Source organism: Bos indicus x Bos taurus, chromosome 7, assembly GCF_003369695.1.
Source record: "Bos indicus x Bos taurus breed Angus x Brahman F1 hybrid chromosome 7, Bos_hybrid_MaternalHap_v2.0, whole genome shotgun sequence".
NCBI lineage: Eukaryota > Metazoa > Chordata > Mammalia > Artiodactyla > Bovidae > Bos > Bos indicus x Bos taurus.
Window position 1 is genome coordinate 92,344,023 of NC_040082.1, and position 24,986 is coordinate 92,369,008.

Here is a 24,986-nt window from a genome sequence, read left to right on the forward strand (position 1 = left end):
AAATCAGGCTTTGATTGATTATATGTGTTGCCCCCCCCCCTTTTTTTTTCAATTTGTTGTTGGTCTTTTTATTCTGTTCATGGTATTCTTTGCTGTTTGAAAAACAAAACTTTTTATGTGCCAAAATTTACTGTTTTATCCTTTAAGGCCTTTGAGTTTTTGTGTTGTACTATCTTTAAGGAAATGAACCAGAACAGAACTCTCTTGGGAGAGTTGCTTCTCTTCAGGAAACTCTAAAATGTTCTCTCACCCATAGGATCACATAGAGATCTAGCCTCTACATTCTCATTGTTCAAAAGACTCTTCTGGAAACTCGAAGAACTGCACATACTCTGGACTTTACAATTGCTGGATGATCTGGCATGCAGACCTTGCTCCTCTCCTCTGAGGCCCAGGACAGGCATGACTAATCAATCCCAGGGTTCTAGGCAACGTGACTAAGTCAACACCGGAGCTGGCTTCAGACCTGCAGCTCCTTTACCAGGCCTGCTAAGTTCCTGGAGCTTCCAAGGTGGCGCTAGTGGTAAAGAACCCACCTGTCAATCAATACAGCAGATGTAAGAGACACAGGTGTGATCCCTGGGTGGGGAAGATCCCCTGGAGAAGGGCATGGCAGCCCACTCCAGTATTCTTGCCTGGAGAATCCCATGGGCAGAGGAGCCTGGCGGGCTGCAGTCCACGGGGTCTGCAGAGTTGGACACAACAGAAGCAACTCAGTAGCACATGCTAAGTTTCTTGCTCTGTGCCTTGCAGCACGGTGAAGAATGGTCTCTAGACCCAGAAGGCCTGAAACCCAGACGACTCAAGAAGAGAAGGCCGAGGACCTCAAAGTAGACATGAGCCAAGAACAAGGTATGTTGTGCAAGAGAGAGAAAGGTGCGCTGATTCACCACTGTTTATAAAGGAGCCTGGGCTGGACAGTTGGGCACAGCCACGGTGCGCCCCAGCTGCTGGCCTTGGCTGAGGTGCCCAACCCTGGAGGGCCAAGTCTCTACATGTGACGGGTAGCAGAGGGGGCAGACATAAGGGAGTGACAGCCGGGCCCCGTCGTTCGGAGCAGAGCTCTGTGAGCCGAGTGACAGTGGGCAAGCCACCTGCTCTTTTGAAGTCTCGGTTGCACCCCTTGTACTGGGGTGGGGCATTAATAATAGAAGCTCCCTATGGCTTCTCTGGTGGCACAGTGGTAAAGAACCCGCCTGCCAATGCAGGAGACGAAAGAGACTCGGGTTCGATCCCTGGGTCAGGAGGATCCCCTGGAGGAAGGCGTGGCAACCCACTCCAGTATTCTTGCCTGGAGAATCCCATGGTCAGAGGAGCCTGGCGGACTATGGTCCATGGGATCACAAAGAGCTGGACATGACTAAGTGACTAAGCATGTTAGGGTGGTGTGCCTGTGTAGGTAAAGCATATATACACACATATATATTTAATATTATACACATTATGCCACATTATACATTACATATTACATATAGTGCAGATGTAATTGTGTGTGTGTATATATGTGTGTGGCAGATGTAATAATAATATATATATATATATATATATATAATATATACTGTTGTCACTAAATTGTGTCTGAATTTTTTGTGACCCCCTGCAAGGCTCCTCCATCCACGGGATTTCCCAGGCAAGAATACTGGAGTGGGTTGCCATTTCCTTCTCCAGGGGATCTTTGTGACCTATGGATCAAACCTGAGTCTTCTGCATTGGCAGGCAGGTTCTTTACCCCTGAGCCACCAGGAAGTCCAATAATATATATGATAAGAATATAATTATATATATATAGTACATATATATATACTTACTATATAAGAATATAGTTATATATATATAATAGTACAGATGTAGTTATATATATGTATATATAGTATACATGTAATTACACTTATGGTACAGATGTCATAATATATGTAATGCAGATATGTGTGTATACATATATTTCTAGTTAATGATTCAAATGCTAATGGCTGATTCACATCAAACGATTCAAATGTTTCTAAAAGGAATAAAATAATGCCATTTACCACCTATGAATGGCCATAGATATTATCATACTAAGTCAGAAAGAGAATGACAAATACCATATGATATCACTTACATGTGGGATCTCAAATAAGACACAAATGAACTTATCTATGAAGCAAACAGACTCACAGACAGAGAGAATAAACTTGTGGTTGCCAAGGAGGTGGGGGGGATGGACTGGGAGTTTGGGATTAGCAGATGCAAATAATTATACAGAGGATGGATAAACAAGGTCCTACTGTAGAGCACAGGGAACGCTATTCAATATTCCTTGACAAGCCATAATGGAAAAGAATATATGTGTGCATGACTGAGTCACTTTTGCTGTACAGTATAAATTATCACATTGTAAATCAACTATACTTCAATAAAATTTTTTAAAAATGATTCAAATGTTGAAGAGTGAAATGGATGCAGCTTTCTTTGAAATGTGTCAAAAAGGAAGATGGCGTGATGGATGGATAAATAGAGGGGTGGCTGGATGTGCTAACAGCTGTAGGATTTGGTGGTGAGTAACAGGGCGCTTGCTATACAAACCCAACTTTTGTATGCTTGAAAATTTTCATAATAGACTGTTGGGGGAGGGTAAGGAAGAAATAAATAGGAACAGGGAAGCTTGTGTAGACCAGCACTGACCATGTGACTTCCCTCGAAGCGTGGGATTCATTCAGTATCAAAAAAAGAGCCCCCTCCGGCCTCCTGAGTATGAAGTGAATATAAAATATATGCCATCCAACCCTGGTGGTTATTTGCAGTTACTCCTAGGCTGTGGACCATTCACCGAGATGGAGAAGTCCTTATGAGGCTATCGAAACATGGGCCAGGCCACGAGAGCCCCTTGACCATCCCTGAATTTTTTCGGGAGTCAGTCAACCGATTTGGGTCTTATCCAGCCCTAGCATCAAAGAAGAATGGAAGGTGGGAAGTCCTGAACTACAACCAGTACTATGAGGCTTGTCGGAAGACTGCGAGAGCCATGCTCAAGGTAAATGCGTTGTTCACTCACTCCTTTGTTCGTCATGTATTAAATCACTCCTTCTGTGTGTAAATACACATGGGACAAAATGCACAAGGCACCCCAAAAAAGAAGGTTAACTGGTGAAAATTTTCTTTCAAATCTTTGTCCCCTCTCTATGGAGTGATTGAGTTGGATGTATCTGGTTCAAGATCTCTCATGAGATTGTAGTCAAGCTATCAGCTGGGGGATAGTTCTTGACTCAGGTATATGGGCACACACATCATTGGAAGGCCTGACTGAGGCAGGACAGTCCACTTCTAAGCGTGGCTAGCTCTTGGCAGGAAGCCTCAGATGCTTCCTCTATGGACGGTCCCTGGAGGAGTCAGAGCCACAAAGACAGGAAGGATAATAGATGGTGGGGGCCAGGGGCTGGGGAGTCAGTGTTTCATGGGGATAGAGCTTCAGTTTGGGAAGATGAGAAAGTTCTAGAGATGGATGGTAGGGACGGTTGCATACCAGTGTGAAAGTACTTTTTTGGGTCACACTGTGAGGCTTGCAAGATCTTAGTTCCCACAGCAGGGATGAACTTGGGCCCTCAGCACTGAAAGCATGAAGTCCTAACCACTGGACCACTAGGGAATTCCCCTGGATTTGGGGGTTTTTTAGGGTAAAGGAGCTTAATACCAATGAGCTGTGCACCTAAAGTTGGTTAGAATGATTAAAAACTAAAATCCATAAAAATTAGAATAAAAAAGGGGGTATTAAGTAGAGCAAGGCAAACCAGCCTCCCAAGAGTCACAAAAACACATCACACTCTGGATTTCCATCTCAATGTGGGCTCTCCCCCGACGTGGCTTCTGGGGGCTCTGGGGTCCGCCTTCTCCCAGTGAGTGGTCCCACCTGGAAGCAAACCTCGCCTGTATCTCCGTTTTCTGCTTGTCCGTCTGTTTCTGCCTTCCCAGCTGGGCCTGGAGCCTTTCCACTCAGTTGGCATCCTTGGGTTTAACTCCATCGAGTGGATACTTGCAGCTCTTGGTGCCATCTTCGCGGGGTAAGATCCTGGGCCCTGGACCCTGTGAATGCTGGGGTGGGGTGGGGGGCTGCTGCTCCGGGGGCCTGGCGCCCACAAGGTTTCCACTGAGATATGAGCAAAGAGCCCTAGGCCAGCCAGTGAGATAGACACACACACACACACAGAGTCATGTGAAATACACTGAAGGACTTGTACAGCTCAGGAATAAAAACACAGATTTTAAATGAGCAGGAAACTTGAAGGTAAACATCACTAAGGGAAGCAGCCAATAAGCACTTGGAAAGCTCCTTGAAGTCATCCGGCAGCAGGGAGATACAAACCCACCACATAATGGTTGAAAGCAAAAAGGAAAGGTTGTGAGTGAAGGAAACAGGTGGCTGGGGGAGGGGTGGGGGTTCCAAACCCCACCTCCTATTTACTATGGGACCCTGAACAAGCGACTTCCCTCCCTTGAGCCTCAGTTTCCTCATCTGTAAAATGGGTACTGTGAGGGCTCCATGTCATAGCAACATCACAGGAGTCCATACTCCCATCATCGCTGTCATTCCTGTCCTTTCCATCATTGTCCAGTTGTGGAGGGAGGGAAGCTGGTGGCAGGACTTCAGACTCAGAACCTGCCGGCAGGCCCTACCCGCAGACCCTTTCCTCCCCTTCCAGGATGTTCTTGACTCAGGTATATGGGCACACACATGCATGTGTTTTCTTTCCCCAGGGGCTTCTGTGTTGGTATTTACGCCACCAACTTCGCGGACGCCTGTGAATATGTCATTACTCATGCCAAAGTGAACATCCTGCTGGTGGAAAATAACGCACAGTTGCAGAAAATCCTTTCGGTAACAACTGCCCCCACCCCCCCAACCCCCGCCCCCCTCCACCCCGCCACCACCCATCACCAAGGAAGAATGGATGTGTGCAGAGTGGACGAGTTTAACTTCCAAAGCATATTCTTTTCCTACTTGGCCTCCATTTTTTTTGATGTGGACCATTTTTAAAGTCTTTATTGAATTTGTTACAATACTGCTTGTGTTTTATGTTTTGGTTCTTTTTGGCTGAGGGAAGTGTGTGGAATCTTAGCTCCCCGACCAGGGATCAAACCTGCACCCCCTGCATTGGAAGGTGAAGTCTTAACCCCTGGATCATCAGAGAAGTCCCCTGGGCCTCCAGTTTTTAAAATGCACTGCGTGTTATTTTATATACAGTCCACTGTTTATCAGTTTTCTCTTAGAAACATTATCTTGAGCCTTGCCACACTTTCAATTTTCATCTCTTACGATCATCCTCTTTTCTGAAATGCTTTTGTGTTTCTCTTCTGTCTCCTCCCCAAGTCTGACTGCTTCACTGTTTTGCTACTTTCTGGTGGATGTCTGGCTCTCCCCCCAGGGCTTGTATGTTTGCTTTGGGTTCTTCCGTTCAAGCTGCGTTGAGCTTGTTACATCTTACATTTTATATTAGAAGTTTGGGGGGCAATTTTCCTCTGCTTTGCTGTGACTTAAAAAAATTTTTCTTTTGGGTTGTGCTGGGTCTTGGTTGCTGCTCATGGGCTTTCTCGAGTCGTGGTGAATGGGGGCTACTCTTTGTTGCAGTGAGAGGGCTTCTCATCGTGGCGGCTTCTCTTGTTGTGGAGCACGGGCTTTAGGGCATACGGGCTTCAGTAGCTGTGAAGGCTTAGTTGCTCTGCAGCGAGTGGAATCTTCCTCGACCAGGGATTGAACCCATGTTCCCTGCACTGGCAGGCAGATTCTTATCCACTGTACGACCAGGGAAATCCTACGATGACTTTTTGTACTCAGTGAAATCTGACTCCTCTCTTACTCCTTTTTTTTTCTCCTTGCATTATCTTTGTATGGATGCTGGAGAAACGTTTCCCATGATTTGTGTTTGAATGAGTGCAGTTGTCCGAACCAGCTTTTGACAGAAGTATTCTGAAAGGAGAGAAGTCCTTCGGAAGAGTGAACCTCCATGGCCAGAGTCATTACTCAGCCCAAGAGCCACTGTGATTATTTCTTTCTTCCCTTCTTTCCTTCTGTATTTTTTTTTTTTTTGGCCACACCATGCAGCATGTGGGATCTTATTCCCCAACCAGGGGTCAAACACAGGTCCTATGCACTGGAAGTATGGAGTCTTAACAACTGGACCACCAAGGAAGCCCTCTGTTTCTTTAATACCCTACTCCATTTCTCCTGTGTTACACGTTTCATATTTCTGAAGTTGAGATTCAAGTCTTGCCATCAGTGTCATAGACAGTATCCTCTGAACATCAAGGGTGTTTGTTCACATATTAACTTCACTGAAACTAGGGTAGATTCACCAGACTCAATGAAATACAGCTTGACTCAGTGAAAGTGGACATTTTGTGCCACCAGGCCTCCTTCAACGCAAAACCTAACTCCTGAGCTGGTTCAGGAAGCACAGACTTCTACTTTCTGGTTGTCTTTCTGTTTTCTTTTTTTTTCTTTTGGCTGCACCATGTGGTATGCGGGATCTTAGTTCCCTGATCAGGCATTGAACCTGTGGCCCCTGCAGTGGAAGCGTGGAGTCTTAACCACTGGACTGCCAGGCAAGTCCCCAGACTTCTACTTTCTGAAATTGCTTTCTGAAGCCATGCTTCTTTGGTCCCTGGTACTCAATTCATGCCGTCTGTCCTGTTCATAGCAGAATGCACTGCTTGCAAGGTGACTGGTGATGAGTGAGGGTAGGGCCCTTTTCCTCCTTGCTGTGAATACAGGCTTCTGATTTGGGTTTCCCACTGTTAGAAAATGCTTCGTGTTCCATTCTTCCCCTGCAGCCACCTTGCTGCTATGACTTCCAGTCCTTGGTCTGGTATCTTCAACCTCATAGGCATAAAACAATATCTGAATTATTTCCGTCTCCGAGTTTCACTTCCCAGGTGGCTCAGTGGTAAAGAACCTGTCTGCCAATGCCCCAAATGAGGAGACATGAGTTCAATCCCTGGGACGGGAAGATCCCCTGGAGAAGGAAATAGCGACCTACTCCAGGATTCTTGCCTAGAGAATCCCATGGACAGAGGAGCCTGGCGGGCTACAGTCCATGGGTTGGGGAAGATCCGGATATGACTGAGCATGCACACAGAGACTGAGTCTGACCAAAGAGACAGTTTGGGGAAGATTTGTTGTTCTGGTTGCTCTGAGTGAAAGACTCAAAGCCAGGCTCCTCCCAAACGGCATGTTCAGGTCCACTTGGAAATCTTTCTTCCTTGGTGAAGTTCACAGCCTGTAACCCTCCAGGGCTTCCTTCTTCCTTCAGAATAAACAGCAGACTCCTCGCCATCACTTCCCCAGGGCATGGCCTCCTGGCCCTCACGCCCTTTCCTGCCTCCTCCCCTGGACTCCTCCCTTGCACCCTCACTCCGGATCACCCTGGACTTTTTACATCCCTCACACATGCCAGCCACTGCCTGCTTCAGGTTTTTTGGATGTCTGCTCCTTCTCTCTCTGGAAAACTCTTGTCCAGATGTGAAAAGCACTGCTGTCATCTTTTCTCTCCGGGCCATGGCAGAGACTTGGCTATAATCAGCATTCTTGATGCTGGAAGTGACATCTGCTTTGCATTGGCTAGGAATGCGCCACAGACACAAACATCCTCCCCGTGCACGAACGACAAGATTCTTGCAGGACAAGAATCCCCTGAACCTTACAGTTCGAGGTTTAGGTAGAGCGTTCTGAACCTGCCCAGGTTCCGGCCACCTTCATGGAGAATTTCTGTGGCCTGATGCCAACTAGAAGTTTGGCTGGATCTTGGCTGTGTAGCTCAAGGTGCCAAGAGAGGAAGAGCCAAGAGGGTTGGCCTTTGACTCACCAACTGAGAGGCACAACTCGGTGCAGCAGAACTCAGGATGCTGTTGCCCTCAGCCCTCTTCAGTGGTTGGGGTCTACCGATACCAACCACAAAGAACTTAGCAGTCCTAAGACCAGGTTGCTTAGTATCAGTCAAGGCACAGAGCCAAGTTTTACTGTGAGGGCAGGGGAGGGAAAGAGGTAGGGGTCCCTATGGGAGAGAGCTTAGGACACATGCTCCTGGGCCGGGTTATCCTGAGGTCTATGCATAAATTTGACTGTGTGGATCACAACAAACTGTGGAAAATTCTTAAAGTGATGGGAATACCAGACCACCTTACCTGCCTCCTGAGAAACCTGTATGCAGGTCAAGAAGCAACAGTTAGAACCAGACATGGAACAATGGACTGGTTCAAAATTGGGAAAGGAGTACATCAAGGCTGTATATTATCACCTTGCTTACTTAACTTATATGCCAAGTACATCATGCGAAATGCCAGGCTGGATGAAGCTCAAGCTAGAATCAAGACTGCTGGGGAAAATATCAATAGCCTCAGATATGCAGATGACACCACTCTAATGACAAAATGAATAGGAACTAAAAAGCCTCTTAATGAAAGTCAAAGAGAGTGAAAAAGCTGGCTTAAAACTCAATGTTCAAAAAACAAAAATCATGACATCCAGTCCCATCATTTCATGACAAATAGATGTGGAAAGAATGGAAAGAGTGACAGACTTTATTTTCTTGGGCTCCAAAATCACTGGGATGGTGATGGCAGCTATGAAATTAAAAGATGCTTGCTCCTTGGAAGAAAAGCTATGACAAACCTAGACAGCTTATTAAAAAAGCAGAGACATCACACTGCTGACAAAGGTCTGTATAGTCAAAGCTATGGTTTTTCCAGTAGTCATGTATGGATGTTGGGAGTTGGACCATAAAGAAGGCTGAGGACCAAAGAATTGATGCTTTCAAATTTGTGTTGCCTAAGAAGACTCTTGGGAGTCCCTTGGACTGTAAGGAGATCAAACCAGTTAAGCCTAAAGGAAATCAACCCTGAATATTCATTGAAAGGACTGCTGCTGAGGCTGAAACTCCAATCCTTTGGCCACTTGATGCAAAGAGCAGACTCACTGGAAAGGCCCTGATTCTGGGAAAGATTGAGGGCAAGAGGAGAAGGGGGCTACAGAGGATGAGACGGTTGGATGGCATCATCGACTCAATGGATATGAGTTTGAACAAACTTAGGGAGATAGTGAAGGACAGGGAAGCCTGGCGAGCTACAGTCCATGAGGTCGTCAAGAGTCCTACACGACTGAGCGACCGAACAATAACAAATGCACAACTTTCTTTCAGATTCCGATGAACAAGATGGAGACCCTAAAAGCGATCGTTCAGTACAAGCCGCCCGTGGACGACAGCAAATGTGAAAACCTGTACTCTGTAAGTGTCAACAAAGGAGAGGACCGGGCCTTAAAGGGAAGGAGAGCACTGGCAAAGGAAGTGGGTGGTGAGCAAGGGGGAGGGCGGACCCATACAAAGGAAATGGGTGAGGACTCAAGGGAACCGGGTCGTGAGCAACAGAAGTGGGTAGCAGTAGCGGTAATTTAGTCGCTAAGTCGCATCCGACTCCTTGCGACCCTACAGACTGTAGCCTGCCAGGTTCCTCTGTCCATGGGATTTTCCAGGCAAGAATACTGGGATGGGTTGCCATTTCCTTCTGCAGGGAATCTTCCCAACCCAGGAATCGAACCTGTGTCTCCGGCATTGCAGGCAGATTCTTTAGGGACTGAGTTAGGAGGGAAGCCCACAGACGTGGGTGGAGACTCACCCACCCACTGAGTGGTAGGCAAGGGAGAAGGCGAGGCCTCACAAGAGAAGGGGATGAGGCTTTTGAGAGAATTTTTTTGTACCACGAAGGGTCTGATTTCCTGTAAGGTGTCTGTTCTGGTAATTTATTTCTGTGTAACACATCACCCCCGAAATTGGTGGCATGAGACAGTGCCGATCATTTTATTATTAGTTGTTGTTGGTTTTTTTTTCAGAGTATTAGCATAACAGGATTTCCTTGGTGGCACGGTGGTAAAGAATCTGCCTGCCAATGCAGGAAATGTGGGTTTGATCCCTGGGCGGAGAAGATCCCCTAGAGTAGGAAACAGCAACCCACTGCCGTGTTCTTGCCTGGAAAAACCCCATGGACAGAGGATACTGGTGGGCTAAAGTCCATTGAGTCGCAGAGTGGGACAGACTGAGTGCCCGCATGCCTATACACAGCGTAACTGAAAAAATACGGCAGCACTGAAAATAAGATATGTTGGAACTCACAACATGAAGTTTAAATATTTAATTTATATTCAAGTCAGAATTTATTATAAATTTACCTTTCTGGCTCTCACAGATGCAAAGTCATCAGTATCTTTATTAAAACCATTAGCCATTTTTAATGTATGAAAATACGCATACAAGGGGCACGCATTTCTGCTATGGCTTGACCAACAGCCCTGTTGGAGCCTGCCTTTTTTTTTCTTTTCAAATTTTGATGTTTCATCCATCAGAGATTCGCTTTTTTTGATATTGACTTAAAATATTGCATTGAAATATTATTTATCTTGATTACAAGCTTTTTTTTGGGGGGGGGTGCGGAAATTCCCTAAAAAAAATTGCACTCAAAGAGAAGCCCGTGGTCTGCAGTCTGGTCCTGGCTCTGCACTTGGGACTCCTCCGGCACCCTTCTTCCTCTTTTTCTGCTTCTGCGATGTCTTCAGGACCTGTGGGCTTGTTTGGTAGCTCAGATCTCCACAGAGAATGTTTTTTTGTTTGTTTTGTTGTTGTTTTCGCCATGCTGGAAAGGATGGCGGGGATCTTTGTTCCCTGACCAGGGATGGAACCTATGCCCCCTGCAGTAGAAGGAAGCTCAGAGTCTTTAACCACTGGAGCACCGGGAAAGTCTCCAGAGAGAATGTTTTGAGGAGAGAAATATCCAGGCAGAAGCCATCCTGCCTTGAATGACCTATTCTTGGGAGTAGCACGTGGAGGCCAAGCTGCAGACCAGACTCCACCTCTTACTGAGGGAGGGACAGGGCCCCTGAAGACTGTGTGACATATATATGTCACATTCTTTTTTTTTTTTTTTGCAAATTCACTCTGTCTCAGGGTCTTCTAGAGTCAGAAAATGCTTGAGTGCAAGCAACAGAGACCCACTTAAGCCAAAGGAGAGGGTTTGGGTCTTGTTTCTAAGGATACAACAAGTTAACTCACAGAAGTCAGGGCAGGAGGTCTGTGAGGGACCAGCCCAGGCTCCTGTTGTTAATGTTCCTGAGATCAGGCCATCAAACCCATGATCCAAATCAGAAGTCCTAACATGTCATGGAATTTATTTCGTTTTCCCTCCACTCATGTGGGAAGAAAGATGCCAGTGATCCTTTCTGGCCGAAACACTTGCCAGCTCGCACGCCTTTCACAAAACCTTAGAATATTAAGACCAGGATGATAACTAAGTAAGTAAGACAACTGGTCAGAATCACAGACCTTTCAGAGGTTAAAAGTGACCATCACAGCACCAAGATCTTAAGTCTGGATAAGTTAAACCCTTTTGTTAGAAACAATATTAACAGCAGGGTTTCTCAGCCTCATTGGATATTCGAGGTGGATAATTTTTTTCTTTTGAACTTGCTCTTTTGTATTAGGATATAGCCTATTAATAATACCGGGATAGTTTCAGGTAAACAGGGAAGGGACTCAGCCATACATAAACATGTATCCGTTCTCCCCAAAACTCCCCTCCCATCCAGCTGCCACATAACACTGAGCAGAGTTCAGGGTGGATAATTCTTCATTGTGGGGCTGTCCTGTGCATTTTTAGGTGTTAAGCAGCAACCCTGGCCTCCCTCCACCTACTACATTCTAGTTGAAACAATCACAGATATCCTCAGACATTGCCTAGGTCCTCTGGACAGCGTAGGGGGGCATGAGCAAAACTGCCCCTGGTTGAGGACAATGATTTATAGGCAACAGTTTTGAGACAGATTAGGTATCTACTTCTCTGCCAGGGCGAGTAGAACCTCCCATTTTTAGATTCAGTTAAGGAATACATTCATTAGAACTGAGAGAAAAAGGAAATGCCTGGGAAATTAGAAGGTGAAATTTGAGGGCAGAGGGATGACAGAAGAAGACCATTAACTGGACAGGTGGTGATGCCTGGAGTTGGAGTCGGGACCAATTCCAGATTTCCAGTAGAGGACTGGATTGGACCAGGTTGGGTCCAGTGTCTATGTGATCCCTTCATCTGTGGCCACGTGAGGATGAGGTCCTGCACCTGCCATTAGGGGAGCATCCTTTTGAGGTGGGGGGGGGGGTGCTTGGGGCATTTCTCAGAGAAAGGACAGGGTCCCTGCAAAGGTCTGTGTGCGCTGCTCCTCTCCCCATCACTCTACCCTGCTAGAGATGCTCTGGTGAAAGGTCCTTCCCTTTTGGATGGGGCCAGCATTGCCCTGTCAGGTTGCAGGCAATGCTGGCCATTTCTGGAGGACATGGAGAGCCCTCTATTTTGCAGACAGGACACTGTCCTCCTCCAGAGCCTCACTGGAGGATCAGAGACAGCATTTTTGCAGCTCTCATGTGAAATTCAGTTCATACAGCCTTACAGTTCTTTATGAGGCATCAAATTCTAAGGTAATTAACAGCACAGGCTCTGGACTCTTGGGTTAAAATGCTAGCTCCTCTGTTTACTTAGTGTGTGACCCTGGGCAGGTAACTTACCACCTCTGAGCCTCAGCTTCTTCATCTGCCAGAAGGAGATGATGTATGTCTTATCACTATGGATATCTTTGGTTGCAGGTGATAATAGCATAACCCCAAATGGCTTAAGCTTCAAAGAGCATTTGTTGGCTCATGTAACTACAACCCATACACAGCTGGAACCAGGAGCTCAAATAACATGCCCAAGGCTCCATTTGGTGGCAAAGTGGTAAAGAACCTGCCTGCCAGTGCAGGAGACATAAGAGACGTGGGTTCAATCCCTGGGTCAGGAAGAGCCCCTGGAGAAGGAAATGGCAACCCACTCCAGTATTCATGGCTGGAGAATCCCCATGGACAGAGGAGACTGGTGGGCTATAGTCCATTGGTTGCAAAGAGTCAGACACAACTGAAATGACTTAGCAGGCTCCATTATGCTCTCCACTAACCTTGCTTCCCTCTAGTCCTGAGACAGCCCAGCAGCTCCTCAGGTTACCTCATGTTCAGATGACTCATTCCTGTCCCAGCACTTCCAGCCAAAGCCCTGACCTTCACTGTGATTGGACCATCTGAGGTCACATGTCTAGAACCAGTCCAATCACTGTGGCCCAGGCAGATGGGACCTTCTAGCTTAAGCCAATCAGGATGCCCTTCAGTTGCATCAATCTGGTCACTAAGTTTGAGGTGTGAGTGGAATCTGGAAAGGCAGAGAACAAATGATCCTGAACTCTGCTGTTCTAAGCATTTTACACATAGTGACCAATTTACTGCTTCGAACAACCCAAAGAGTTGGGCCTTGATATCATCCCCATTTTACCTATGAGGAAACTGAGGCCAAGGTGCTTGAGTAGCCTGTCCAGGAAGTGGAGGAGAAGCAGGTGTCTCAGGGCCTCTGTATGAAGTACCTTTCCTCCTGCTGGGAATCATCCTTCCAGGGCAGCTGGTGAGGCAAGACCTGACTGGGGAAGGGGAACATCTGGTGTGCCGGGGGCCCCCTCACACCCTTGAGCCACCACCCTCTGCTGGTCTTTTCTTTCCGTAGTGGGATGACTTCCTAGAACTTGGCAGTAGCATTCCCGATGCCCAACTGGACCAGATCATAAAAAGCCAGAAGGCCAATCAGTGTGCCGTGATCATCTACACTTCGGGGACCACGGGCCAACCCAAGGGGGTGATGCTCAGCCATGACAATGTAAGTGCTGTCTCTGCTGACGGGGTTGGACTCTGCAGCCTCCAGGGTCTCATTGCCCTGGGGCAGAGGCCTTCAGACTGTTTTTGTTCTTGACCCACAGGAGCACAGTGGTGTTTAGGAGCACAGTGGCATGGGGGACCTTGATCTGTGGGGCAGAGACTTAAGCCAACACTTCCAAGGTCAGGGCAGCATAGTGCAGGGGTTGAGATCAGGGACTCTGCAGGAGACCTGGCTCTATGATCCTGGGCAACACATCCAAGATCTCTAAGCCTTGGTTTCCTCATCTGTAAAATGGGTGTGATGTAATAGTCCCTGCCTCCTGGGTTGTTTGAGCTCAGAACCATGCTTGATAAAATAAGTATGTAAAAGGGCAGTGTAAACACTGAGTTTCAGGGGATAAAGCAGGAACTGATGTTTTAGTTACCTGAGGAAGGCTCTGTGCTTGGGGAAAATGCATGCATGTCTGAGTGGAGTCCAAAGCTGATGGTAATTTAGGTCACTGGTAGGAAAGAATAGGGGAATCCACGCTAAAAGATCCTATTTATATAAAACCCTAGAAAGGGACTTCCCTGGCAGTCCAGTGGTTAAGAGTCCACCTGCCAATGCAGGGGACACAGATTCAGTACCTGGTCTGGGAAGATACCACATGCAGAAGGGCAACTAAGCCTGAGTACAGCAACTACTGAGCCGACATGCTGTCGAGCCCATGAGAGAAGCCAACAAGAGAAGCCACGGCAATGAGACATCCACGCACCACAGTGAAGAGCAGTCCCTGCTCGCTGCAATTAAAGAAAGCCCATGTGTAGCACAAAGACCCAGTGCAGCCGTAAATTAATTAAAAAATAAATTAGAAAGTGAATATAATGACCTAACTGTAATTTAAAACTGTAACTAAATAAAAGGTCCTGTCTATATAAAACCCTAGGAACAGAATTCCTAGGAGGTCCAGTGGTTAGGATCTGTGTGCCACTTCCAAAAGCCCAAGTTCAAACTTTGGTCAGGAAAATAAGCCCTTGTGGTGAAAACCCTAGAAAATGCAAACTTGTCTACAGGAACCAAAAGCAGATGGTGGCTGCTTGGGATGGCAAAGGGAGGCATGACAAAGGGCGATGGGAACAGAGAACATTCACCATTTCAATGGTGGGGATGCTGCACAGCTGCATATGTAAGTCACTATGCACCAACTTGTACACCTCAAATGCAGGTGGTTCCCTGTATGTCAATTACACCTTGATAAAGCTGTTGTTTGTTTTTTTCTAAAGAACAAGAAAGACAGTGATGGCTCATTTCTGTTGCATGCCCGTGATATGCCAGGGTCCATCCCGAGAGTTTTACACTTTGTAAATCCTCCCGGTGATTCTATGATTCTATCTGTTCTATCGGGTGGCCGCTGTTTCTATAGGTGAGCAAACTGAAGCCCAGAGAGGTTAAAATGCTGGGTCCAGGTCACACAGCAAGCAGCATGGCAGAGCCAGGACCTGAACTCGGGCAGGCTGGTGTCACAGTCCACACTTTCACCTACACTCTTGATCTATGTGGCTGAGGTATAAAGATCATTAAAGATGCGATCACTGTAAATACGCTGAAGCCAGCTGAAGAACAGTACGCAGAGCACAGGCGGTTTTTGTTAAAAATTGAAAAATGAAGCAACTGATGTACAAGCCTGTACGCTTTAAAAGTAGAAAAGTGTCTGGCAGCACGTACATCCAACACTCCCCTTTAGAAAGACTGCTAGTTTTGCAATGAAGCATTTCTTACTTAAAAAAAAAATATATATATATATATATACATATGTATATATGTGTATATATATGTATATATATATATTTTGGCTGCACCGGGTCTTAGCTGCAGCATGTTAGATCTTGTTCCCCAACCAGGGATTGAACCTGGGCCCCCTACACTCTTAGCCCCTGGACTAGCAGGGACGTCCCAGCGTTTCTACTTTATAAGAGCTTTTTGCAGCAACCCAGCTTAAGAGTTGGCAGCACACACTGGCTTTTGCTCTGGCTGTTCCCTCTGCATGGAATTCTTTTCCTAGAGACCAATTTGGCTTCCTCTTTCACCTCCTCGGGGTCCCTGCTCAAATGTTACTGCCTCCAAGAAGTCCTCCCTGACTTTCATGTTCAAAACAGTAAATAAAAATAAAAATAAACCACCCCATCAGTCCCTGATCCTCTCTGGCTACTGTTTTCCGTGCACTGACATATTATATACAGTCACGTGTTTATTGTGAACATTAGCTCCTTGAGGGCAGCGGCAGTCTGTTGGGTTCACTGCTGTGTCTCCAGTGCTGTGTATATGAGGATTCAATCCATTTTGTGGACTGAAATGAATAAAGAGGGTCTGAGGAAGCCCACCCTGGCCAGCGTTCATACTCCTAGTGGCTTCACGTCTGCTGAGATCATCTCCTTGTAGACAGCTGATGAACGCTGAGCTCTTGGAGCAAGTCTGCCTAGATCTTCATCCTGGCTCCCCCATTTGCTAGTTGTGTGACCTGAGAAAACTCCCTTAACTTCTCTGGGCTTCAGTTTGCCCACCTGTGAAATGGAGACAAGAACAGCTGATAGCTCTTAGAGTTGCTGTGAAGGTTAAATAATGCCTCATACTGTGTCAGTTAGCTACTGCTGTGGAACAAACCATTCTAGAACTGAGCAACTTGAAACACCAACAGTGCGTTATTTCTGGGTCTCAGATTTGGACCAGGGCTCAGCAGTGTCTTTTCTGCCCCACAGAGTGTCAGCTGGGATCACTCAGCTGGTGCCCAGGCTGGGTTAACAGGTCTGAGAGGGGCTTCACTCACATGTCTCCTGGGGCTTGGGTTTCTCTGTGGCATGGAAGTAGTGAGGCTGTTGAATTTCTCAATGTGGTGCTGGCTACCCCAAGGGCAGCACACAGTATGTAAAGGCACAGGCTGACATCTATCAGGGCTCAATGCCAGAAGCTCATGGTGCCCTGCTCTGCAGGTCAAAACCAGCCACTGGACCGGCCCTGTGAGAGGAAGGGAAAACAGACTCTAGCTCTGAATGGAGGGGGTGGCAGAGAATTTGCCACTGTCTTTAACTTACGCATGGGCTTCCCCGGTGGCTCAGACAGTAAAGAATCTGCCTGCAATATAGGAGACCTGGGTTCAATCCCTGGGTTGGGAGAATCCCCTGGAGAAGGGACTAGCTACCCACTCCAGTATTCTTGCCTGGAGAATTCCATGGACAGAAAAGCCTGGAGGGCTACAGCCCATGGGGTCCCAAAGAGTCAGACATGACTGAGCGGCTAACACTTCACTTAACCTACACACAGATATAAGTGCTCAGAGTGATACCTGGCACACAGCCTCATCAGTGTCCCCTATTGTGACTTTTAATCCATTATTGACTGGAGACATTTTAATACATCTTTTGCTGCCCATTATTGACTGGAGACATATCAGTACATTTTTAGACACTGATACAATTAACATCAAGTGTGAAGTTGTTAGAGCTTAAAGTTGATCAAAGTTTCATTAGACAACTTATGATTGTCATTATCATTCACATTTTTCTCTGTTAGATTTTTGTTCCAACTTTGTGTATGTGATAAGTGCTAATTTATTACTGTAAAATCTTCAAAGATAACACATGGTGAAATTTTGCACAAAGATGAATTTTTCAGTGAATTTTATGGGAATACTTTCTCTGATTGTCTGAGCAACGTACATACAAGTGTCTCAGAAGGTGACAGTTCTTCAGAACATAGTTCTGATTCAGACGATATGCATGTAGACCAACAAGAAGACAAAAAGCCTTAATGATTGATTCCGATGTGGAAAGTGAAACTCATGATGCTAGAGAAGACTTTACCAGTCTGTCAGGTGTAAACTGCTGAATGTAGTGACCTGCAAAACAGTGTTAATGAAATCACAAAACTGATTTTTGGCCAGCCAAAATGAAAACTCCAGCCGCAGGCATTAGTTTCTGCAAGAATCCCCCAGTCAATAATGAGTTAAAATCATCATAATTGTCATCATTTTTAGAGCAAGAAGTTAAAGGTAGTCCCAGGTTCTCAAAATGTGTCCACAATTCAAAGTTTCTCCCGTTTTATAGAATACTAGGCCACGCTGAGATAAACAGATATAACCCCTCACAGAAACCCCACAAGGTTAAGATGTATCATTAACCCCTTTCACAGATGGGCAAACAGGCTCAGAGAGGGGACATGACTCGAGCAAGGTCAGAGAGCGAAGAATGAGCCTGAGCCAGGTTCTGAACCCTTGGGTGTTTGAATGACTGTAAATCACAGTCTGCACGCACCTAGCCCCTTTTCTCAACAAGTGGGTGCTGGATTCCTTGGGCCTCTGGAAGGGACAGTGCTTATGGGGGCAGAAGGAAAATCCCTCCATCCTGAGACCCAGAGAAAGACAAGGGATGAATCTTGAGGGCTCACTATGGGCCAAGGGTTTTGCATGTTTCCTTGCTCTTAAATGTCCCTTCTCTTCTCTTAAATATCTCTTCTCTTCTCTTAAATGTCCCTTCTCAACGAAAATTCACTGGGCACCTACTATGTGCTTGGAAAATGGCTTTGGACAGAACAGACCCAATTGTGGCCCCTGGGAAGACAGACAGGGAACGAATAAATAAAACCACTGAGATTGTGGCAAGTAGTACTTAGAGGATTAGACAGATGCTGGAAGCTTCAGTTTGGGGGTGAGACAGCTTCTCTAAGAGGTGACATTTAACTAGCAATTCAGTATCCAAGGAGTTATTAATAGTTGTGGAGACAGTTGAAGGAAGCAGATCCCAGGCAGTGGGAATGGCCAGTGCAAAGGCCCTGAGGCAGGACCTTGCCTGACCTGTTGGAATAACAGTGTAGAGGCCCATGTGGCCAGATTAACGACCAGTTTATGATACCAGTAAGAAGTATAGATTGCTAAATTATAAATATGCTAAAACTTTACATCAAAGCATGCATTGGAGAAAGAAAAACATTCATAGAGTTATAAAGTAACTACACTCCAATAAAAATTTAAAAAAATTTTAAGAAAAACATTGATATATTAATTGTTGGGGTGTTTATTCCATGGGATTAAGAGTGGTCCTTTTGTTTTTTGGACAGTGTTGGTTTCTTCATTTTATGTTGGCACAAGGAAATTCTGTGCCCATTTTACAGATGAGCATTTATATAGAGGTTGCAAGGGATTTTAAGCAAATAGCCCAGGGTCACTCAGCTAGTAAATGGTGGAGTCAGGATTTCTTTTGTGTGTGTGGCTGTGTTGGGTCTTAGTCATGGCATGTGGGATCTTTCATTGTGGCAAGCAGGCTCAGCAGTTGTGGTGCATGGGCTTAGCTGCCCTGTGACATGTGGGCTCCTAGTTCCCTGACCAGGGATTGAACCTGATCTTCCACATTAGAAAGTGGATTCTTAACCACTGGACCACCAGGGAAGTCCCTAGAGTCAAGACTGCTTCTGAGACACTGAGTCCTTCAGATTTTCTGACTTTCCCAGTAGACATCCTGACTCTAGGGTCTCCTTTTGGATCCTGGGGCATCTGGTAATCCCCCAAAGCTGCCCACTGTAGTTTACAATTCGTCCCAGCCTCAAGCAAGTTAGTGAACTTCTCTGTGCCTCTGGTTTCCCATCTCGATGACGGGGGAGAATCACAGTTATCAACCCCAGTGTTAAGATGAGGACTAAATGACTCGATGTTTTTGTAAAGAACAGGAGCAGTGCCCAGCGTTTAGAAGGTGCCTTGCGTTTGTTAAAGAACTGCATTTAAACAGCTCTCAGGTGAGGAGCGGAGGAGTGGCACCCCACTCCAGTACTGTTGCCTGGGGGTTGCTAAGAGTCGGACACGACTGAGCGAATTCACTTTCACTTTTCACTTTCATGCATTGGAGAAGGAACTGGCAACCCACTCCAGTGTTCTTGCCTGGAGGATCCCAGGGATGGGGGAGCCTGGTGGGCTGCCGTCTATGGGGTCGCACAGAGTCGGACACGACTGAAGCAACTTAGCAGCAGCAGCAGCAGCAGGTGAGGAGGAGGAGGAAGTATATCGGATCTCACTGGATCCTCAGTTCAGCTTGTGTTCTAGATCACGTGGACAGCGGGGTCGGTGGCGAAGGAATGCAACCTGGCTTATGCCCCAGAAAAGCAGGAGGTGGTGGTCAGCTACCTTCCTCTCAGCCACATCGCAGCTCAGATGATGGACGTCTGGGTGCCCATTAAGGTCGGGGCTTTCATCTACTTTGCTGAACCAGATGCTCTCAAGGTATCAAGGCTGAGGGAAGCCCAGATGGGTGGACGGCTCCATCAGGGCCCAGATCTGGGGGTGTGGAGTCAAGGTTAAGGGCAGCTTGGAAGGGTGGATGGTTCCATCAAGGCCCAGATCTAGCAGGTGGAGGGGTTCCTTCTCTGTCCTCAGCTAATGCTCCCCTTTAGCAGCATGTGAATCGGTTAACCACCTTCTTTTTGTTTTTATCTTTATCCGAGTCATGGTGTCCATGGTTTTGCAGGCTGTATACTGAACTACCTAAGACTAAAATGTAGATGGCACTGAAGGCAGAGTTTGTGTGTGTGTGTGTGTGTGTGTGTGTGTGTAGCTTTTTTTTTTTTAATTCAGTATTCCCAGCTCCAAAACCCTCCACAAACCAAACATTTTTAGCAGTAGAATCTGACCTGAACTGATGTGAAGCTATTTGAGTCTTCATGTTTACCCCACTTACTGGGAATACACGTATCTACAGAAATATTAATGGGCTTCTCCAGTGCCTCAGCGGTAAACAATCTGCCTGCCATGCAGGAGGCACAGTAGACTGGGCTTTGATCCTTGGGTTCAGGAAGATCACCTGGAGAAGGAAATGGTAACCCACTCCAGCATTCTTGCCTGGAGAATCCCATGAACAGAGGAGCCTGGAGGGCCATGGTCCATTTGGTTGCAAAGAGTCAGACATGACTGAAGCAACTTAGCACTAGGAACAAAGCCGTTTTAACTTGTTTTTGGCTTCAGCACACAGGATCTTAGTTCCCTGACCAGGGATCGGACTCGTGCCCCCAGCAGTGGGAGCACAGAGTCTTAACCACAGGACTGCCAGGGAATTGCCTGTCTTAACATTTTAAACAACTGCCAGAGTGTTTTCAAAGAGGCTGTGCCATTTTACATTCCCACAAGAAGTGTATGAGAGGTCCAGTTCCTCCATATCCTCACCAACACTTGTTACTATTTTTGTCACTTTTCACTTTCATGCATTGGAGAAGGAAATGGCAACCCACTCCAGTGTTCTTGCCTGGAGAATCCCAGGGACCGGGGAGCCTGGTGGGCTGCCGTCTATGGGGTCGCACAGAGTCAGACACGACTGAAGCGACTTAGCAGCAGCAGCAGCAGCAGACGTGAAGTGGTCTCTCTCCTGTTAATTTGCAGTTTTCAAATGATTAATGATGGTGAGCAACTTTTCTTGTGCTTATTGGCCATCTGTGTATCTTCTTTGGAAAAATCTCTTGTTCACAGTTTTGCCTGTGTAAAAATTGAGTTGTACATCTTATTGTTGAATGTTGTGTTCTTCATACAAATTGTTTATCAAAGATAGGTTTTGCAAATACTTGCTCCCAGCTCTGTGGCTTCTCATTTTCTTACTAGTGTCTTTTGAAAAGCAGAAAATGTTCACCTCTAATGAGTGTTAACTCTCCAATTTATTGATTTTTTGTTCCTTTCATGCTTCTGGTGTAATTTTTAAGAAAATCATTGCCTACCCCAAAGGTTGGAAGAAGAAATGGTAACCCACTCCAGTATTCTTGCCTGGAGAACTCCATGGACAGAGGAGCCTGGTGGGCTACAGTCCATGGGGTCACAAAGAGTCGGACACGACTAAGTGACTTACACATACCATATCTAAAGGCACAGAGATTTTCTTCTGTGTGTTCTTCTGGAGGGCTTTTAGATCTGTTAACAGCTCTTACTTTTAGGTCTGTGGTCCATTTTGAGGTAATTTTTGTGTCTGGCAAGAATACTCTAAGTTAGCTAAGCTCTCTGTTTGTCTGTCTTTGGCACTTTTATTGAGTATCAATTGATCATAAATGTAAAGACTCATCTTTAGATTTTCAGTTCTGTTTCATTGATCTTTATGTCTATCCTTACACCAAAACCTCACTGACTTTATTTTTCCAGCTTTTTGGTAGTGAGATCACCTTGTTCCTGTTCTCCCAGTCTCATAAGTCAAAACCTCACATTCCAGGAACACCTCCAGTTCTGGATATATCGGGACAGTTGATCACCCTACCTTATAGTCAGTTTCAAAATCAAGTAATAGTAGGTCCTCTGATTTTGTTTTTCAGAATCACTTTGGTTATTCTAGGTCCTCTGCATTTCCATGCAGCTTGTCAGTTGGTATGAAATGGCTTGCCTATTTTTTACAATGACACTGAACCTGTAGATCAATTTGAGGGAGAATCTTTCATGATACTCCACTTCATGCTTGGGCAACAAGCATGAAGTGCTTGTTTAGCCACTCCCACCACACTGGCTACATAGCCTGTTTTCACTTTATTACAAACTGATGTACTAAGAGCATCTCACACGTGTTTCTCTGTGTATCGGAGTCTTTCATCCAGCTGAGTTCTATCACCCACAGAAGTGAAGTTGCCTAGCTGTATTTAAAATGTTAACAGCACTGTCACACTGCCTTCCAAAAATACTCTACCAGTCTGTACACTCCACTATGTCCCCAGGGAGAACGGGTTAACTGATTGGCCACTGGCCAGTCAATGGGCTGGCTCCCATGGGTCAGGAGCTCACCTTGGTCCAGAAAGCTAAGAGAAAGTTCTCTGGGCTGCCCTCAATGGCTGAGGAGAGATGGACACCTGGGGTGTAGGTGTTGCTGACTGAGCTCTGTGCCCAGCAGGGCACCTTGGTCAACACCTTGCAAGAGGTAAAGCCTACTGCCTTCCTGGGGGTACCCCGAATTTGGGAAAAGATGCATGAGAAGATAAAGGAGGCTGTTGGCAAGTCTTCAAGCTTGAGGAAAAAGGTGTTTTTGTGGGCAAGGAATATTGGCTTAAAGGTCAACTCGAAAAGGATGCTAGGGTAAGTGGTTGGGACCACTGGGGCCAGGCATGGAGGGTGGTGGGTGAGGGGGCTCAGCCTTCTCCAGCTGTGTTCCATCCACCCCTGTGGCTCTGTGACTACAGAGCCTTCCTTGGCATCCATGTTCACAGGGAACATGACCATCCCATGAGCTACCGCATGGCAAAGGCACTCGTGTTCACCAAAATCAAGAATTCCCTTGGCCTGGATCACTGCCGCATTTTTATCAGCGGGGCCGCACCCCTCAACCAGGAAACTTCTGAGTTCTTTTTAAGCCTGGACATACCAATAGGCGAGGTGTACGGTATGAGTGAAAGCTCAGGACCCCACACCATATCCACCCCGGCAAACTACAAGTTTCTAAGGTACTGGTCTCCTGGGCAGACACCTGGTCCACTGGCAACACTGGGTCAAAGTGGACGGAGGTGGGAGGGTTTCTGGGATATGATGAATCCTGACTTGGTGCCTCCAGCCTCCAGGCTCCAAATCTTCATGACTGTGGGAAGCCCCAGTTTGTCCGAGAGCCCACGGACAAAGAGGGAGGTCTCCCAAACATTCTATGTATGTACCCTCCCTATCTGTCACTTGTGAGCTCTGCCTCCAGATGTCCCACCCCAGGTTGACCTCCTGAGACCTAGGGACCCTTCATCTCCAAGATGCTTTGTTTCAAACACATCCGCAGGCCCCTCTGGCTTTCTCCCAAGCTTAGCTCACCTTGGGAGGCAGGATGGAGCCCAGTGACACTGATGCAGTAAGAACACCAAAGGCGAGTTCTACTTGGAGTCTGGGAGCCACGTTCCTTCACAGGACCTCCTGATCGTCCTTCCCTGCTCCCCTGCCCCCCACCAGCTGCACCATACTGCAAGTTCGAGTCTCCTCTCGTGTTTGGCCAGGTTCCACTCACCTTTGAACTTAGTGAAATCGAAGTCTTATCTTCCGAATCTGGCAAAACCATCTCTTGCTTCTTACTTTACTCTCTACATCAGTATCCACCCTTTCCAGCCCATAACTGCACCTGGGTCTGTTTTCTGTAAAACCCAAATGCCCGCTTGAGCTTTGTTTTTTTTTTTTTCCCCAAACCAAAGAGTAGTCCTTCCTTAAACAGGTGGTTTTTTTTTTTTCCTGTGTAGAATTTTTTTTAGCTTTACTTGGATGAACCCATCAAACTCGTATAGCTTCTGAGTTTTTCCACACTCCTAGGAAAGTTTTTAATTGGGAGGTTATAAGAAGCCTCTTTGTACTTTTTAAAAAAACTTATATTGGAGTATAGTTGCCTTACAAAGTTATTTTCTGCTGAATAGCAAAGTGAATCAGTCATCTGTTGTTCGGTCACTATGTCGTGTCCAAGTCTTTGTGACTCCATGGACTGCAGCACGCCAGGCTTCCCTGTCCTCTACCATCTCCCAGAGTTTGCTCAAACTCGTCCACTGAATCGGTGATACCATCCAATCATCTCATCCTCTGTCGTCCCCTTCTCCTCCTGCCTTCAATCTTTCCCAGCATCAGAGTCTTTTCCAATGAGTCGGCTCTTTGCATCAGGTAGCCAAAATATTGGAGTTTCAGCTTCAACATCAGTCCTTCCAATGAACACCCAGGACTGATCTCCTTTAGGATGGACTGGTTGGATCAGTCCAAGGGACTCTCAAGAGTCTTCTCCAACACCACAGTTCGAAAGCATCAATTCTTCAGTGCTCAGCTTTCTTTATAGTCCAACTCTCACATCCATATATGATTACTGGAAAAACCATAGCCTTGACTAGATGGACCTTTGTTGACAAAGTAATGTCTCTGCTTTTCAATATGCTATCTAGGTTGGTCATAACTTTCCTTCCAAGGAGTGTCTTTTAATTTCATGGCTGCAGTCACCATCTGCAGTGATTTTGGAGTCCCCCAAAATAAAGTCAGCCACTGTTTCCACTGTTTCCCCATCTGTTTGCCATGAAGTGATGGGACCAGATGCCATGATCTTCGTTTTCTGAATGTTGAGCTTTAAGCCAACTTTTTCACTCTCCTCTTTCACTTTCATCAAGAGGCTCTTTAGTTCTTCACTTTCTGCCGTAAGGGTGGTGTCATCTGCATATCTGAGGTTATTGATATTTCTCCCGGCAATCTTGATTCCAGCTTGTGCTTCTCCCAGCCCAGCGTTTCTCATGATGTACTCTGCATAGAAGTTAAATAAGCAGGGTGACAATATACAGCC

At 46.3% G+C, this 24,986-nt stretch overlaps 1 protein-coding gene across 1 annotated transcript in view; it reads left to right on the top strand.

The window, feature by feature from the left end:
- Positions 1-764: 764 nt before the first annotated feature.
- Positions 765-24,986, top strand: part of ACSBG2 (acyl-CoA synthetase bubblegum family member 2) — a 43,452-nt gene continuing 19,230 nt past the window's right edge. Inside the window, exons 1-9 of the mRNA XM_027548561.1 lie at positions 765-852; positions 2,784-3,013; positions 3,949-4,037; positions 4,732-4,852; positions 9,168-9,254; positions 13,588-13,737; positions 19,802-19,978; positions 22,605-22,786; positions 22,918-23,151. Of these exons, the coding sequence (XP_027404362.1) occupies positions 765-852; positions 2,784-3,013; positions 3,949-4,037; positions 4,732-4,852; positions 9,168-9,254; positions 13,588-13,737; positions 19,802-19,978; positions 22,605-22,786; positions 22,918-23,151 (1,358 nt within the window). The remainder of the gene's footprint in view (positions 853-2,783; positions 3,014-3,948; positions 4,038-4,731; positions 4,853-9,167; positions 9,255-13,587; positions 13,738-19,801; positions 19,979-22,604; positions 22,787-22,917; positions 23,152-24,986) is intronic.